The following is a 16,335-nucleotide window of genomic DNA, read 5'->3' on the forward strand; positions in this document are numbered from 1 at the left end:
CTCACAGCACCAAGCCTGTTGGAGTTCAAGAAGCGTTTGGACAATACTCTCAGACACATGGTATGATTTTTGAGTGATCCTGTGTGGATGATCCTTGGGGGGTCCCTTCCATCTCAAGATTTTCTGTGATTCTGTGATTCTGTGACTCTATGACATGGCATGCCAAGGGGATGACCACCAGGAGATGCTCAGTTTGAGAAGCTTGAGATAGGGACTGTGTGTCTCGGCAGCAGCAGAGGACAGAAGCAGCAGGTGAAGAACCACCAGGCTCCGGAGAAGAGCCTCGTGCCTGCTTTCCCGCGGGGGAAACGCTCAGCTCCTGGGAGAGCAGCAGGGCCCTGCCCTCCTCACACCGGGCTCCTGTTGCTAAATCAGAGAGGAAACTGTTTAACTTGTCGGTTATTCTTTGGCACCTGCAATTGTGTTAGACACTAGAAACAGGTCAGACCAGCCAAGCTGGTGTAAACCACTGTGATATCCCCAGGGTCGTTCCCTTTCTGTTTACTTTTTTAGCCTTTACGCTAATCTCTCCCTCTATAACAAACATACAACGTTCATAGAAGCCATTTTCAAGCAAGAATGACACCGGCAGTCCCTGGAGTGTCACAGCAGGCTTCTTGGCACAGCGGAGACCTGACTCGACTTCGGGAACGGTGCTTGATGCCCCTCCAGCAGCAGGATGGGTGCAGAGGACAAAGAGCCAAAACACGCACTGGACCCTCTCCTCTCAAGCCCAGTTTCTGTCTACGCATCCACTCTTAGAGCTGAACCTTCCCAAAGACCTTGTTTATGGATGTGCCCCAAGCCCACCGGGCATGTCTGGAGCAGGAGCTGGGGCTCGGCCGGGTCCTTTGGGGCCTTGTGCTGGCTGGTTTGTGGCTGCAGCGCTGTGATCTTCCTCAAGAGCAATTTAGGGACTTTCTTACTTTTTAGCATAGCTGGTGACAATGGCACCACTGCCCGCTTGTTGTACAACACCCCAGCACCTCCCTAAGAAGCGGGAGACCTGGTTCGACACCCTTCTTTGCATCTGCTCCCAGGCTGCAGCAAGCCTTTGGCCTCCACGGGGCCCTTTCTTCCCACGTCCCAAGGAAGAGGTCACGGTGTGGGCAGGATGCTCTCTTGAGAGCCACAAGCCCATTCCATAGCCATGACGATGATGATGCTCCTACATTACAAGGCATAACATTTCTCCCTGGGACAGAAATATGAATACGGGTGGATGGTTAACAACTACTAAGTAAAATCCACAAGCACTGGACTGCAGGAAGGAAGGAGAAGTACCAGGTTTGAGCACTTCTCGTAAGCTGCTCACCAGTTTAGTCCCGAAGAGTGACCCATTTTGAGTCCTGAGCCTCAGGCCAGACAACCATGCAGCTGGTATCCCACAAAAAGATTTAAGCAATTGTATAGGACATGAAAAAAATGAAAGCAGGACAGCCACAGCACTCACACAAGCAGCTAAGTACCAGGCTGTGCCCCTTCCACATCGCAAGCCATGATAGTTAATTTTGCGCTGTGCTGGGGAAGCAGAGGAAATGGAAGCAATTCAGAAGCAGTAATGATCAATGAAGTCAGACAATTCCCCTGAGATCCATATATATGCCGTACCCAAGCTCACAGATACGTAAACTGAGGCGCAGATATGCAAAATGCCTTGCCTGCGGCCACACAGGGCACACACATTGCCTGCTGGCTGCCGTAACCGAGAGGGACCGACTCCGAGCTGCAGTCTCAGCACTGGGTGACAGACTGGGCTGGCTATGTGAGTGGGATAACCGCGGCTGGCATCTCTGCTGTGTCATGATTCACAGCCCTTAATCACTGTTAAACAAATCCAAATGAAATTACACGTAAAGAGCCGGGAACTAGAGAGTCTGAAAAAATGCAAACATGTTCTTCCCCATCAAATCTAATTAGATTTGCCAAAATCAGTGTGCATTGATCTGTGATTCAAACAGTATGCTGATAACAAATTTTCATGATAGACGTGGTTATGAAGCTACTTGACTAGACTATGAATTAGCCCCTTCAGCAGGAGCTCTCAGCACATTTTCTCAGCGTGCTCTTCCACAGGCAGCTTTTAATCCAAAAATCAACACACAATCCCATTGTTTAAGGTTTGCTGGGCTTTCTGCTGAGCGTCCAGCAGAGAAGTTAGGCAGGCAGTGTATTCATGTTGACGATCAATCTCTGTTAAAATCAACACACCATTTTTAGCCACCCAGCTAAGCACGCTGCGGTACGTGCTGGGAAAAGACCTTTCCACCACTGGGCAGAGAAAGCCCATTTTGTTGTCACGCTTTGTAACTTCACCTCGGCGATGATGGGTAGAAAAAGCAGAGCTTTGTATAAAGAGCATCCCATAAATAATCATGGGCTATCACTTCATAAGGCCAGCACTGCACAGATACAGCTTGCTGTTTTTTGCCTGTGTCCAGTCTCTTTCCTGAGCCTTCAGGGATGTCTGATGTGTTGTTTTTTTTTTCTCAGCCCGTGATGGTGAAGTCATGCTGATCTTCTGCTCGCGACGGTTTGTCCCAGTGCCAAGTGGTCACAGCAGGTACCAGCGAATGGAGATGAGAATATCAGAGAGGAGCAGGTAAGTCTTAAAGAGATCAAAGCAAATCCTGAAGCGTCAGGAGAGACCAGGGGAGAGGATTTTCCATTTGTGCTCGGTTTCAGCTGAGCTTTGCATCCACTGACATCTGAGAGCTTCTGAAAATTTGACTCTCCCGAGAGCCGGAGTGCATCAGAGTGTAAAGTTACCCAGAAAGAATGGCAGAGGGCAGGCAGTGCACTTGTATCTGTCTGTACCCCAGATTTATCCCGTCCCTGGTATCTTTTCATCCAGAAGTCGTTATTTCTTCGGGAGAGTAAAACCGCAGTGGTTTTTTGGCCTGATCTTTAAAAGCAATGAGCACCCCCAACTGCAGCCCGAGGCAATGGGACCTACAAACTCTTGGCACCTCTGAAAATTGACTTACCCTGTGTTAAATCACATGCAACAGCCTTGTGTGACCTCATCTCTGGACACAACCAAGACATTGAGCACTGAGCACTGGCACATGTTGCCCAGGGAGGTTGTGGGGTCTGCATCCTTGGAGATGATCACAAGCTGCCTGGATGTGGTGCTGGGCACCCTGCTCTGGGTGTCCCTGCTAGAGCAGGATGGGACCAAGTGGCCTCCAGATGACCAGATGCTCCCTCCCTACCTCAGCCTCCTGTGGCTGAGAGGGAAGGGCATGGGGACGCCCAGCATGCCAGCTATTTCATGGTGGCCCTCTGTAAGCAGGAGGTTTATCCCAGCATAGAGATAAACCACCAAGTGTTTACTACAGGGACCGACAGGCTGGATAGTGTCATTCCCAGCACAGTGGAAATTATTGTGCAACTTCACAGCATTACTAGCCTCCGTGTTTTCATGAGCTCATTAGCTCAAATTTCAAAAATCCCGAGAATTACAGCAATGCAGTATGGCATAGTCATGCCAGTATAAGTGTTCCTACCTAGGAAGAGATTACACCAGCACACTGCCTAAGCCAGTGTGGCTGTTTGTCCTTCCCATCTGCACCCTGGCACCCTGACCCATTTCTCCCCCTGAGGCTGTGTTGGGTTTCTGCTTCACCTCAGCGAGCCACAACTATGCCAAGGGCAAGGAGAAGAGGGCACAGCTTGTCCACACATAGGTGGACAACTAGGGTCAACTGCCTGTGTGGCAGCAGCCTGGTATCTTTGTGTAGTTAAACGAAATAAAAAAGAGGTATCGGTTTAGCTCATTTCATAAAGCCAAGTAAATGGAGCAGCAGCACACCATGGATGATAACTGCTTTCCAACCTAAGCTGCAGATAAGCCATGGATTACGAAGCCTCCCCACCCACGCATGAATTGTCCACCAGAGGCCCTGCAGAAGGAAAATCCCCAGCAGAGACAAGGCAGGTGTCGCTACACAGTCCTGAAATTCCTTAAAACCAGAACGGGCTGCCCTGAAAAACTTTGTGAAACCCTGTGTGCCTTCAGTTTTAAACTTGGTTTGGCTGAACCAGTTTTAAAACTGGCTGGAGAGCCAGAAGGGGCCAGCAGGATCACCCAGGAGAAGCAGGCGTAGAAGCTGAGCTCCTGGTGCCTACGTTCATCAGAGCAGTGTCCCCTCAACCAGGTTGGGCGGAGTGCCTCGCCTGATAAAAGGCTGAGCTCAGCAGACATGAAAGGAAGGTCGTTAGCAAAGATCAAAAGGTATGGATGGGAGATAGAGCTGCAGCATTTGCAAAGTTACCAAAGCCTTCCAGTGAGGACGAAGAGAAGGATGCTGTGATGCTAAATGAATGGGGCAATCTAGATAATGATATCAGAATTAAATTAATTAAGGGAAGATTAAAGAAAGATTGCAAAATGAGGGTTGTAATCCCAGCACGGCTGGAGGCTGGAGTCAATGGGTGTTTTGTGGGTGACTGTGAAGAGGCTGAGAGTTTGCTCCAAATGCATACCAAGACAAAGGAAGTTATGAACTGTGGGCTAATTTACACAAATCCAATTAAATTAGGGAATAAATTAATAGTGATGTCCCCACAGTCACAAAATCGAAGCCAGGCGTGGCTGGAGCATCCAGCAGGATAAAAATGAGATGGGTGAACATCATCACTGACCTGCACACACTGGGGTGTTCAGAACACACTGACAGCAGCAGGACAGACTATACCTGGCTTGCTGTAACGTCTCGCAGGACAGAGCTTTCTATTCAAAGCATTTTAAACAGATTTAAACCGGCAAAGTGAGTTTGCACCAGATCGGCACTTTGCATCATGTGGACGCAACGTTTCTGCTCCAGGAGCTGGCACTCCTTGGGGGGATTTACTGTTCCTCCGAGCAAGCTCCCTGAGTGCCAGCAAGAGGCACATGTGCAGAGCAACCTCCAGGAAACATCAACGGAGCTTAAAATCTTCCAGCACGCAGATTTCCCACCCAGCAGTTCATTGACATTAACCTGAAGGTTCATTAAGGAATTTACCTACTGATTTCAAGGCTTGAAAAATTATAGGAATGGCATGAAGCCCTGTACCAAGGCAGCATAGTGCATCTGTGCAGACCTTGGTGGCAGTCACCAAGCTGTCTAGATATTTTCCTCTAGCTGCTGAGCTGGTCATAAATACGTGGCAATTGTTCTGGAGCCCCTTTAATGTCAATGCTTTTGTGGCTCCTGTTCATTGCTCTGGGTCTTTCTCAGCTCTCGGTTTTAGGGCAGCAAACTGAAATGAATGGGGAAGGGGTGAATTCATTTTTTATTAAGCACCCAAGTCCAAAAATTAAATTCTGAATGCAAGCACAGATGCTGATAAATACTTTTGCCCTTGTAAAACATGGAAAAATGCTGGTTTGTTCCATAAGGGCAGGAGATTCATTTTTCTCTCTTTCACAAATGTAAAAGGAGGAAAGTGCTTTTCAGTAAGAATCCAGTTTTACAGGGAGGGAGTAATATGTTACATAGTTGAATCACTTTGATGTCAATTTTATTTTGCAATCACTTCATAAGATATTCATATAGCCTTTTACATTCTTTCAAAATGTGGAAGTCTAGGCACAATGCAATATTATCTTACTCTTTACCACAATGATGAACGATAATGAGAACGCATAATAAGATTTTACTTGCGCCCAAAGAAAAATCTGCTTTATCCCAGATGAGAGGAATTTTGCAGATCAAATTAATATTATAAAACAGTACAATTTATCAAAATAATATGGCTTTTCTTCTCTGAATTCACTGCAAATCACAATGTCTGCAGCCATGGTGAACTGTTAGAGTCTGATGGATTTTTTTAAAGACTCTTTGTCTGTGAAAAACACTTGGTTGATAAAAGTAAAAAAAATAAGAAAAATCTGATATTTGAAAGCTAGGTTATAGCTGTCATACAGCAATTCTGCTTCCTGTCCAAAATCTGGTCTCTTGCAAGGGAGAAGGGTCTTTGCTCAGATTCCTCAGGAACCAATGGATCACATTTGATATCCTTCTGAAATTTGTATGTGTGTGGAACATGGGTGTAGCATAATGCTTGCAATGTATCTTGTTGCATCCTTTTAATTTAGATTCTGGTTACTCCTCTATTCCCAATTTTAACATACAGCCTAAAGGCCAGTTAATGAAGTGTGAAATAGATACAAAACCCTGATAGTCACTGGGGATAGAAACATCTTGGCTGTCTCATCCAGCCTCCTCACCATGTCTCTTAGTGCATTTTTGCTTGTTTTTACACAGGTTAACAGCAGTTTTCCAGAAGCACTCTTGCTGGAAAGCCTTGCTGTGCAGCAGTTATTACTGAGTACAGTTATTATTTCTTGTGACGTATATGATAGGAATGACAACAAATTATTTAAGGTGTGGTTATAGGGCAGTCAAATGAAATCCCAGAGTTCTAGGGACCAGCACTGCCCGTATTGGACTGAACCAACCTCAGGTGTGGAAGCTCAGCAATGCGCGGGCTTGATAAGAGCCCACCACATTTCAGCAGGGGAGGGAGAGCAGAGAGGTTTCATGCTCTTGATCATGGAAACCACCTGCACTGAGAGGCTTCACTTGGTTCTGCCATCATCTGGGAGCAGACTAATGGAAGAAAAAGAGTGGGAAGGAGCTCTTGCTCCACTAGCTGCATCCCTGTGAGCAGCCCCTTGCAGGGAAGGAAGATGCGTGCTGCGAACAGGAGCGCTGCTTTCGGGGGGGGAAAGCGGCCTCGGGCTCAGGGCTCTGCGCTGGGTCGTGCTTCAGCCTGCAGGATTTTGTGGGTTTGCCTGCTTGCAGCACTTGTACAGAAAGCACAGTTCCTGGATTATTTTTTTCCTTCTATTTCTGTCCTCTTTCATCATGGATAAATTAACACGCAAGAAGCTGATGGGGCTAATTAGTTCCAAGCAGGGAATTGCTCTGTGTTAATTTCTCTGTTTGGAACTCTCTTAGCAGGTCAGATTGTTCCATTTTTGCAGCTTAATTTTCTTTATTTCTTATTTCTTAGCACCTAATCCTTTATTTCTTCTTGTTTTTCTTTTTGATCCTGTAGGGAAAACATAATTCTGCATAACTGGGACCTGGAAGAATGCAGCAGAAATTACAAGAGGGTTTTGCTTTGAATGGAAATATATTCCACAAACAGTAGCTGTGGCAAGACCTGTAGAGAGATATATGAAAAGTGAATTTAGGAACAAAGCAAAATCAGCTGGACATAATGCCAGGAACTAGCTGACCCAGCTGCTTTCTCCCAGACTTGTTTAGAACAGGGAACAGCTCCGTAATTCATACATCAAGCTGGAAACTGGAAACAGTTTTTGTGGGAACAAGATGCTCTGCCATCCAAGTCGGCTGGAGCCATGCTGCTGAGCTCTCAGCCAGGGGCTTCTCCTTCCTGTCCCACAGCTTCAAGCAGTTGTGCCTTCATAGGTGGGGATTTGAAGCAAGGTTCGCTCAGTAACTAAGGACACTAAACAGTTTGGGCCAGCAGCAGATGAAACTTTTTAATATGCACTATTACTCAGCATCAACGGCCGTACCTTTACCCTCTCAGAATTAACCTATCTTGTTTCCTAGGAAGATAGAGCGTGGACATATTTGGAGACAGGGTGCTTGGCCTCTGCAGAGATGTAAAAAAATACCTTGTCGTACAGTCAAGAACTGACTAATAGGTGGGATTGTCACCTCCAGGCCAGCTCCTCACCCAGCCCATGAGCCCACCAGGGTGTGTGGGACCTCTGGCCCTTCCACTAGCTCCTTACTCACGCCACTGAGCCCAGAGCTGGCAGCAGGATTCTCAAGATCTCTGTAGAAGGCAAATGGCAGAATTAGGAAAAACAAACAAACGAACAAACAGATTTTGACTTCCTCACTGTTATTCTGAATCTTGGATGACGTCCTCTCGGTTGCATATTCCCAATGACTGTACGAGCATGTCCGAGATGAGTAAATGGCACTAACGTAACTAAAAGCTGGTGAATGTAAAACGTTGGTACTGGAAATGAAATCCGGCTTCTGTGGCTCATTTGTCTCATTTCTTGATCTTTTTTTTGCTAGGCAGGTTTAGGCTCAGTCCACGTGGAAACCTCAAGGGGAAGCCAGGGTTAGTTTTCAGTCAGCGGAGGTCTTTTTCAGAAGCTCCCATAGATAGCCTTTTAAAATGAGGAAATAGCAAAACTGTCAGCTGGGAAGTAAATCTTTGGTCTTTTCCCAAGCAGTCTGTCTGTGTTAGGATGCCCTAGCCTTCAGTTTTGTTCTTCTGATAATTCATTGGCAGATGACTCTAACACAGATCAATCCAAAAATGAGTTTTTATATATAAAAAAAAAGTACAGTGTATTGAAAGATTGTTCATCTCTGTAGGCAAAACAACCACGTCTACCTTCCGTTTTGAATAAATTCAGATGTTAACTGAAGTGGCCTGGCTTATTTCCAGTTTACAGTAATTCTATTCTGCTTGCCTCAAATTCTCCTTTTAATACAACTCTGATGAAGTGGTTGTCATCTCTCAACTGCCTGCAGTGGTTGCAAAGTGCTGCAGGAGCAATAGTGGTTATGGCAGTGGCAAGGAAAGGGATTTCTTTAGAGGCAGTGATAAAACTTCCAAAGGTATCCTCCTTCTCTGGCACAAGTCTGTTTCCCTTGAAGAAACCGGGAATTCCCACAGACATCCTATCGATGGGAGCGAAAGGAAGACAGCACAGGTGGCTTTGAACATCCCGGTGCTACTCCAGCACATTCTGCATGGATATGCTGAAGCCATTTAGACTGCTAGCTGGCTGGAAAGACGTAAGTTATGCACAGGAAAAAAACAAAGCTGGAACTCTAAAAATCAATGCCATTAAGTATGAACAATGAGGGTAGATGACAAAGGCAATTTTATTCCCTACATGATGGCTTGTTTCTAGTTTCCTTCAACATTTTATTTTGCCTAATGTTTTCCTGGAAGAGAAGTGGCTTGAAATCTCCCGTGAAAGTGGAGGAGCAGAGAGATGGGGTTGAAAATGTTCCTTGTATTTCAAGTAGTGTTTTGGTATAGCTGTTTGGCAAGCAAAATGCTTATTGCATTTTATTTTGAGACTCAGAGGTTTCTTTTATAAGTTTATTCTCTTTATTGCTCCAAAACAGCAGCAAAAACCAACACTTCCTCATCCATATACTATTTGTTACTAACTGAATCCAGCCCAGGAACTCCTGTGGGTTAGCAGTGTCTTCCGAACACCCTGATCTCTCACGCAGAGTTGGAAAGTGGAAGTTCCCTTCCTCTTCATTGTAGCACCAGCTTAATGACAAGGAGGGGGTTCCTACCCCTGCCCTCATGGGCTGTTTTAACTTTTTTTTTTTTTAATTTCTTTCACTACATTATTTAGTTAACTTATCATTCTTCACCAAATTAAAACATGTCATTAAATGTGAAGCTTCATCCCATAAATTCATAATCTTTTTTGGAGTGACAATTTGGGATCGTGTTCATGATCTAGTGTACTCTTCCCACAAGACTGTGGCAAGTGAAACGGATGCTCAAATAAAAGATGAGCATAAGAAATTAAATAACTGCAAGTATCCTATTCATAAAAAGACTGATGAGAAGCTTCTGCGGATAGAAGAAATAAAGAAAAAACAAAACAAAACAAAACAAAAAAAACTGTTCTCCAAATGATTTAAGAGGCCGACAAATAAGGAGAGGCTTAATCGCTGTGGTCTAACCGCATTTAACGGGAAGAAGTGAGGGAGTTTTGTTAACACGTGAAACTGGGACCCAAAGGTGACAGGGTTTTTTCAAAGTTTGTGGCTGGATCTACACCTCTCTGTTTCTGAGGATGGGGATGCACTTAGAAACTCTTGGACAACAGCTTGCTTCTCTTCCTAACCAGTACATAGAATAGATACAGAATTGATGCTAAAATAAGCTAACTTGTCTAATAAAAGTTGAAGCTTTTATTCTGGAAGATGCAGAGCTGGAAGATGTCCTGATTTACAGTTCAGATACAATTAATACTTTCAGTTCACATCATTCTGTTTCTTCATAAATGAATATCTGAATCACACACTGAAAAAGGCAACTACATTGCCTCTATAAACCCATTTACATGCAGGTGGTGCAGAAAAATCGAAGAAAAAACTTTGCTTTCTCCTGGGTTTCTGACAGGATGGTCTTCTCCCAAGAAATCTTCCACCCAGCACCTAAAGCACCTCATTAAATGGGATGTAAGCACTTATCTCTTTTTGGAAGTCCCATATGCAAAATTATTGGGACTTTTACCGTGCCCTTTCCAGGGCGGAGACCTTTGGCATTCATCCTGTCCATAAACCGCCACCTGCTCCCCCTCCCCCATGTACACCCCTGCTCAACCCTTCCTCTCCCCACTCCGAGCTCAAAAGCAACAGAAAACCCAAATCTTCTGTTCCAGTTCGGTTGCTGGCACTGGTGTTATCTGGCAGCAATGCTGCTCATCTGGTTAGAAGCCAAGCAAATACATATTTAGTGGGAATTATGAAAGTTGACAAGTACAAAGTTCTACTTCTTTAAAAGCAGTTCCTTACCCCAAATCCAAGGGCTAATTGATTTCTTGCTCAAGTTCTAACAGAAGTTGAGCTAAACGTGTGAAAGATGGGGAGGAAAAGATCAAATCTGGTCTTTGGACCTATGTCAAGCAAGTGCTTTATGGCCCATCTGAAGCTGATCATGAGACAATTCCTGAATGCAAATGTCATTTAATAGGGACAGACAAATGCTAGGAAACTCTCAGAGCATATTCTCCAGGTAAGAAATAGTTCTTCTTTGCCTCTGCTATAATTGTGTGGTTCTGTGTGCTCCTTGACTTTGATCTTTGCATTCCCTGAAATCCCAAGTAACTATTCAAGTTAATAAAGTGTTAAGGTGTTTGCCTAGGAAGGTTGACTCTGCTGATTTCAGCTCTTAAAAGGGGAAACAGCGCTGTTGTTTTAACCACGTCAGCACTTACCGCCTCGGTTTATTTTGTTATCCCATTTAACTTCTGTTCAAAATCAAACAGGAAGCAATTAAGGTGAGTCTACTACAAAGCAGTCCTCAAAATACATAGCCGACAAAGGTCATGCCCCTAAAACATAATTAAACTTATTTCGAAAGAATGCGGAGCCGATACACTGGGGCTGCTGGTGTAAAAATACAATGGCTCCGCTTCACTTTCGGCAGGCAGAGATGATGGATTGCCAGGATGGACAGTACTGCCAGCCCCCTTGTTAGGGCACTGGTGGCAACAGCAGCTGGACTGGCAAAACTCTAAGAGCACTGGTTTTGTCTACTTGGATTAATAGGAAGGGAGAGGGAAAGAGAAGGAACCAAACTCCCTGCTGAACTGCAAAATTTTCCTCTTGCCTAAACCCACTTTGACTTTGGTCAGGTCACTGCTGTGATGACAGAGAGAAGGATGTCATAGAAATAAGCATCTAATGACAACACTGGAAAACAAAGCAAAGTCTTTACACAGGATTTAGCTAATTATATTTTGGGCAAATATTTATTTATCTAAAAACAAAATAAAAATCATTTCTTTAAAAGAAAAATGTATTTAAATAAAAAAAAAACTGTGAAATGTTATGGCACAGAAGTTCAAGACAAGTATAAATCCAGTTGCCACAACTGTTGCGTATTAATGTTGCACATTTTTCTATAAAGGCTTTATTAAAGGTATTTACATGGCAAGAAGATGTGTAAATATATACAGCAATCTGGGGACAACTTTTTTTTGGAATTCTCATAAGAAAAAAATGCCTTAAATACAAAATTTTAAAAGAAAAAAAAGTTGAAGAGTTCATCCCCAAGCATGAAGAATGTCCCATCATCCCTTATGCCCAAAGTATCAATTATGAGGCAGTTTTGAGGTTCTGGCCAAACCGTTTGGAGATTCAGCCAAGGTTGTGTAGTCTCAAGTTAATTCGCACAGCATGCACTTGCAATAGTTCCATACTTGATGGACTGGTGTAGTTCATGAATGATATTAGAAACATTAATATTTTATCATCGTTTCAGTCTAGTTTGGGTTACCCTAAGCGATGCCCAAGAGTTCCTATGCACGAGAGTTCCTTAGCTGCTCAAGTTTGTGTTTCAACTGTTCTCTCCTCCGCCTCAACAGCTCTTTCTCTGCGATCAGTCTGTGTTCGTCCGACTGGATGGAGAGAACATACTCTGTTGCTTTTTTCAGGATGACAACCTTGGGTGCCTTCTCATTGTTGGCCACCTCGGGTATCTGGTCACGCAACGCAAAGAAACTCAGCTTCAGCTCGTTTCTCCTCTGGCGCTCCAAGACGTTGTGCGTTCGCCTCTTGTCGTTCTCCTCCGAGTCTGACGTGCGGGGACTTGAGCATTTTCGGTTATTACTTATCTGTTTGAGGACTCTGCCACTGTCCAACTTTAGCCTTTTTGCAGCTGGGTACTCCACCTTGGTGGAGGGAGGAGCGGCGTAGTTGTGCTGATGGATGTTGACATGACACCGTTTGAGAACCAGCGGGCTGTGGTGGGGCTTACTGTGCTCTTCTGATGCTTCTGTGCTGGACTCTGTGCTGGATTCGGACTCGTTCGCTTCAGCTAATGTAACAACATCAATTTCCTCATCTTCCTCTTGTTCTTCTTCTGCACAGGAAAAGAAAAAAAGAAGAATTGTAAGCCGATCTGTGCAAAAACTCCCAGGACTGCTGTATTTATGACAGAGGGGTTACTCCGAGCTGCAGTGCGAGGAACCCATTGGCAAACCCATATTAAACCCACTCGACGCTGCGAGACACCACTTGCCCTCCTCAAGAGCCTTTCCTTTAAGCAGCAATGTTTCAAGAGCAATAGGACACACCGAGTGCACTCAGAGCCCTGACTCCCTGGTTTCAAAATTTGCAAAGATCTTGCGTAATCCCGAGGCGCGTATGAAAGATAGCAGGAAAATTTAACCTCGGTTGTCAGCAGCAAAGCACAACGAAGCTCCTAGACTCAAGCTGTCCTTAATTAAGGATTTAGCAGGCTTTGGCCACGCCTCAAGAGAGCTTACTTAACACACGTGTATTCAGAGACATTTTCAGAATCTCTCTTGATCTGTTAATTTGTGGAAAATCCAAGGAAAAAAAAAAAAATGAAGGCTGTAGTGCTTTGAGTAGAAACTCGCTTTCAAACCAGATTTACGAGCGGACGGAACACGCTGTCAAATACCTAAGGAAGCATTTCTAAAACTTTCCCAGCCCCATTCACTCCTCGCAGTCACTTTCACTAGCACCTCCCTGCTTGCACATTCTCCCTGCGGCTCTCGGGCTGGGGTTAACTCCTTGCCGGCCCCCAGATGTTACTGGGAAGCAGCTCCACTTGGACGCTGCTCCGGCTCCGAAGTCCGACTCTGACCCTGTTATGAAAGTTTCTCCCTCCTTTTTTTTTTTTTTTCCTTTCCATTTTTTTTCCTCCTCCCTCCACCCCTGAAGGGAAAACCGGGCTGTTTTTTCCAGGAACTAAACTCGCAGGGAGCCTCGCTAACGTGGCATTTAAAACACCCGTGCGCGGTGGGAGGGAGAGAGAAGAGAAGAAGCGGGTCGGGGTGCGCGTCCGCCCGCTTGCCCCCCAAAAAAACACGCGTGGACCCCACTCACCCGAGTCGCTGCTGGTGGTGGGTGGCGTGTCGTCGCCCAGCAGTGCCGGGGGGCTGGCACCGGGCTGCCCGGCCCTGGGGGCTCTCTCGCTGAGCGGGTAGGGGAAGACCACCGAGGGGTCGATGCAGTCGGCGGCGGCGGCGCCCAGGTCGTGCAGGTAGAGGCCGGCCGATGCCGCGGAGCCGGGGGGAGGCGGAGGCGGCGGTCCCCCCGTGGGGGGTCCCGTGGGGCCGGGCCGGGCTGTGGGACCCCCCTCCCGTCGGGCCGCCTGGTAGGACGCCAGCTTCTCGGAGACCACCTTCTCCAGCTTGGCGGCGGCGGAAAAACCGCTCCACATGCAGTCCTGGATGATGATGGATTTGACGAAGGTCTCGTCGTCGGGGTCGCAGATGAAGCTTTGGTTCACCATGTCCCCCCCGAGGAGCTCCGTCACCATCTCCAGCTGGTCGGCGGTGGAGGGGAAGCAGGAGGCGGCGGCCAGGCTGGAGCGGCGGCTGGGCGACAGGGGCGGCGTGGGCAGGAGCTCAAACTTCTTCCAGATGTCCTCGGACGGGGCTGGGGGTTGCAGCTCGCTGCCCCTCTGCTGCGCCGCCAGGTAGAAGTTCTCCTCCTCCTCCTCGAAGTAGAAGTAGGGCTGCACCGAGTCGTAGTCGTAATCGTAGTTCTTGCTGGGGAAGCTGGCGCTGAGAGGCATCGCGGCGGCTGGTGCCTGCGGGAGGGGGGAAACAAGGGGGAGCCGGGGTGAGCCTCGGGGGTCGGCTCCCCCCCCGCCCCCGCGACCCTAAAGGGGCGACCGCCCCCCAGCACGCAGCGCTCCCTCCCGGCTCCCCGCGCCGTGCCGACGGGCAAAAAAACCCCACGCAGTCGGTTTCAAAACAATGTTAAAAAATCATAATAAAATCCACGCTAATAATAATAAAAAAAGGTACGACCTCCCCTCACCCTCTCCCAAGTCGGAGGCGCGACTTGATCTACCGAGGGGGGCAGCTCCCGGTGCCGCCCCGACCACCCTCCCCGCGGCTCTCCCGGAGGGGGCTCCGGCAGCTCGGCAGCTCCGTGCAGCCCTGCTCGGCTCGGCACGGCACGGCACGGCTCGGCACGGCTCCCTCCCGCCGTCCCTCCGCAGCCGCCGCGTTCACACGGGGCACGGCTCCGGCACGAAGCCCCCTTCCTTCCCTCCCGGAGCCGCTCCGCCAGCCCGGGATCGGGGATCCGGGATCGGGGATCGAGCCGGGAAGGGAAGGAAGGGAAGGGCGAGCTGCGGGGAGCTCCCAGCACCCAGAGGGGCTGCTCCCCTGCCACGCACCTGGGCGTGCGGGCAACGCGCGGGGACGGGCAGGAACCTCGGCAAAGTTTGCCAGGTCTTGTCATATACACGCATATATATATATATATGAATATAAATATATATATACGCACACATACACACGCATATATATATACATATATATATATATATGCCCATATATCCACGTATATATACCCATATATATGGATATAGGCAGAATGTGCAATAAGCATAACCTGCCCGTGCATACGCGGGAGAAGCAAATACTTCCCCTCCCCCGAAAAAAAAAATAAATATATAGATATTTGAAGAGCCGAGAGCAAGCGAAAGGATGGGGACGGCCGGTGCCCCAGCGCAGGGGAGCGTCCCCCGGGGGGGCACCGTCGGTGTCCCCGTCCTCGGAGCGCAGCCCCGGCGGTGCCGGGTGTCAGCAGCCCTGTCAGTCCAAGCCACGACCGCGGCGGATCGAGTGATGGGAAAAGCGGAGCCCCGCGACTCACCGGCTTCTCCAAGGCGCCAGCTGCGAAACGGAGCGAGGCAATTATTGCGGGCGGTGCGGGGACCAACAAAATAAGGAAAAAATAATAATATATATATATATATATATAAAAAATTATAAAAAGAACCGCCGGATAGGACGGGGAAAAAAAAAAAAAAAGACGAAACGCCGGGAGAACGTAGATCTCTTCCTCCCACCAAGGTTTAGAAAAAAAAAATAATAATAATTAAAAAAAAAAATCAAGGAGCAGCGGAGAGAAGGGGAATCAGATTGTACGGTCCAAGGCGGCGCGGCGCGCTCTGTCTGGTACAATAGAAGTTTAGTTGCTTTCCTCCTTTAAAGCGCCGGCGAGGGGCGGGCGACAGAGGTGCCGCGGGGCGGGGGCAGCACCGCGGGGCCCCGCTCACTCCCGCCGTGCGCGCCGCCGCCGCCCGCGCCCCCCTTCGGCAGCGGCCGCGCAGGGCTCCGCGCCTGGCCGCGGGGAGGGCGGCGCCGCGAGGGGGCGGCCGAGGAGCTCCGCGTATCCCCCCCCCTTACCCCCAAGTCCCAACCCCCGGCCTTTAATTCCGCCGGGAGGTTTGGAAGGGCTGGGGGGGGGGGGGAGGCGATGCAGCGCTCCGCGGTGGTTTTTTTTATTTTTTATTTTTTTTTAATTTTATTTTTAATTATTTTTTTTTCCACCCGTCTTACTACGAGCTGCGCAAGGAGAGGTCGGAAGTAAACATAGTAAAAAAAAAAAAAATTACTAGGAGGGATTAAAAGGTTGCTCCTCTCCGTTTCCCTCCTTGCTCAGCGCACCCCGGCAGGGCACCGGGGGGGGGGGGGGTTCAGCCCCTTTTTCCAACACCCCCCCACCTTCATGTAGGGGGGCTCCGGTGCGCATCCAGCCTCGTCGGGGGGGCTCCGACTCGGGCAGCCCCCGCCCCGGGTCGCCGCTTTCTTAT

General features: G+C 47.9%; 1 protein-coding gene across 2 annotated transcripts; it reads right to left on the reverse strand.

Moving 5' to 3' along the window:
- Positions 1-11,472: 11,472 nt before the first annotated feature.
- MYC (MYC proto-oncogene, bHLH transcription factor) lies at positions 11,473-15,729 on the reverse strand. Of its 2 annotated transcripts, none has more exons than XM_083824744.1 (3): positions 15,393-15,729; positions 13,605-14,313; positions 11,473-12,612 (listed from the first exon to the last, which is right to left on the reverse strand). In XM_083824744.1, the coding sequence occupies exons 2-3, from the start codon at positions 14,296-14,298 to the stop codon at positions 12,050-12,052; spliced, it is 1,257 nt and encodes a 418-aa protein (XP_083680870.1). In that variant the 5' UTR covers positions 14,299-14,313; positions 15,393-15,729; the 3' UTR covers positions 11,473-12,049. The 2 variants fall into 2 exon arrangements, with proteins under 2 accessions (XP_083680870.1, XP_083680869.1); XM_083824743.1 differs by lacking the exon at positions 15,393-15,729 and adding an exon at positions 14,547-15,386.
- Between the last annotated feature and the right edge of the window lie 606 nt (positions 15,730-16,335).

Source organism: Anser anser, assembly GCF_964211835.1.
Source record: "Anser anser genome assembly, chromosome: 2".
NCBI classification, from domain to species: domain Eukaryota; kingdom Metazoa; phylum Chordata; class Aves; order Anseriformes; family Anatidae; genus Anser; species Anser anser.

What these genes read in the sequence shown, in the direction of transcription:
- MYC (XM_083824743.1), bottom strand. Translation starts at nt 15,140, where the DNA reads ATGCACGGGCAGGTTATGCTTATTGCACATTCTGCCTATATCCATATA. An exon ending in CGCCTCCGACTTGGGAGAGG is followed by an intron (nt 14,314 to 14,546) that starts GTGAGGGGAGGT and finishes CCCCTCCCGCAG; the next exon opens with GCACCAGCCGCCGCGATGCC. An exon ending in CACCACCAGCAGCGACTCGG is followed by an intron (nt 12,613 to 13,604) that starts GTGAGTGGGGTC and finishes TTTCCTGTGCAG; the next exon opens with AAGAAGAACAAGAGGAAGAT.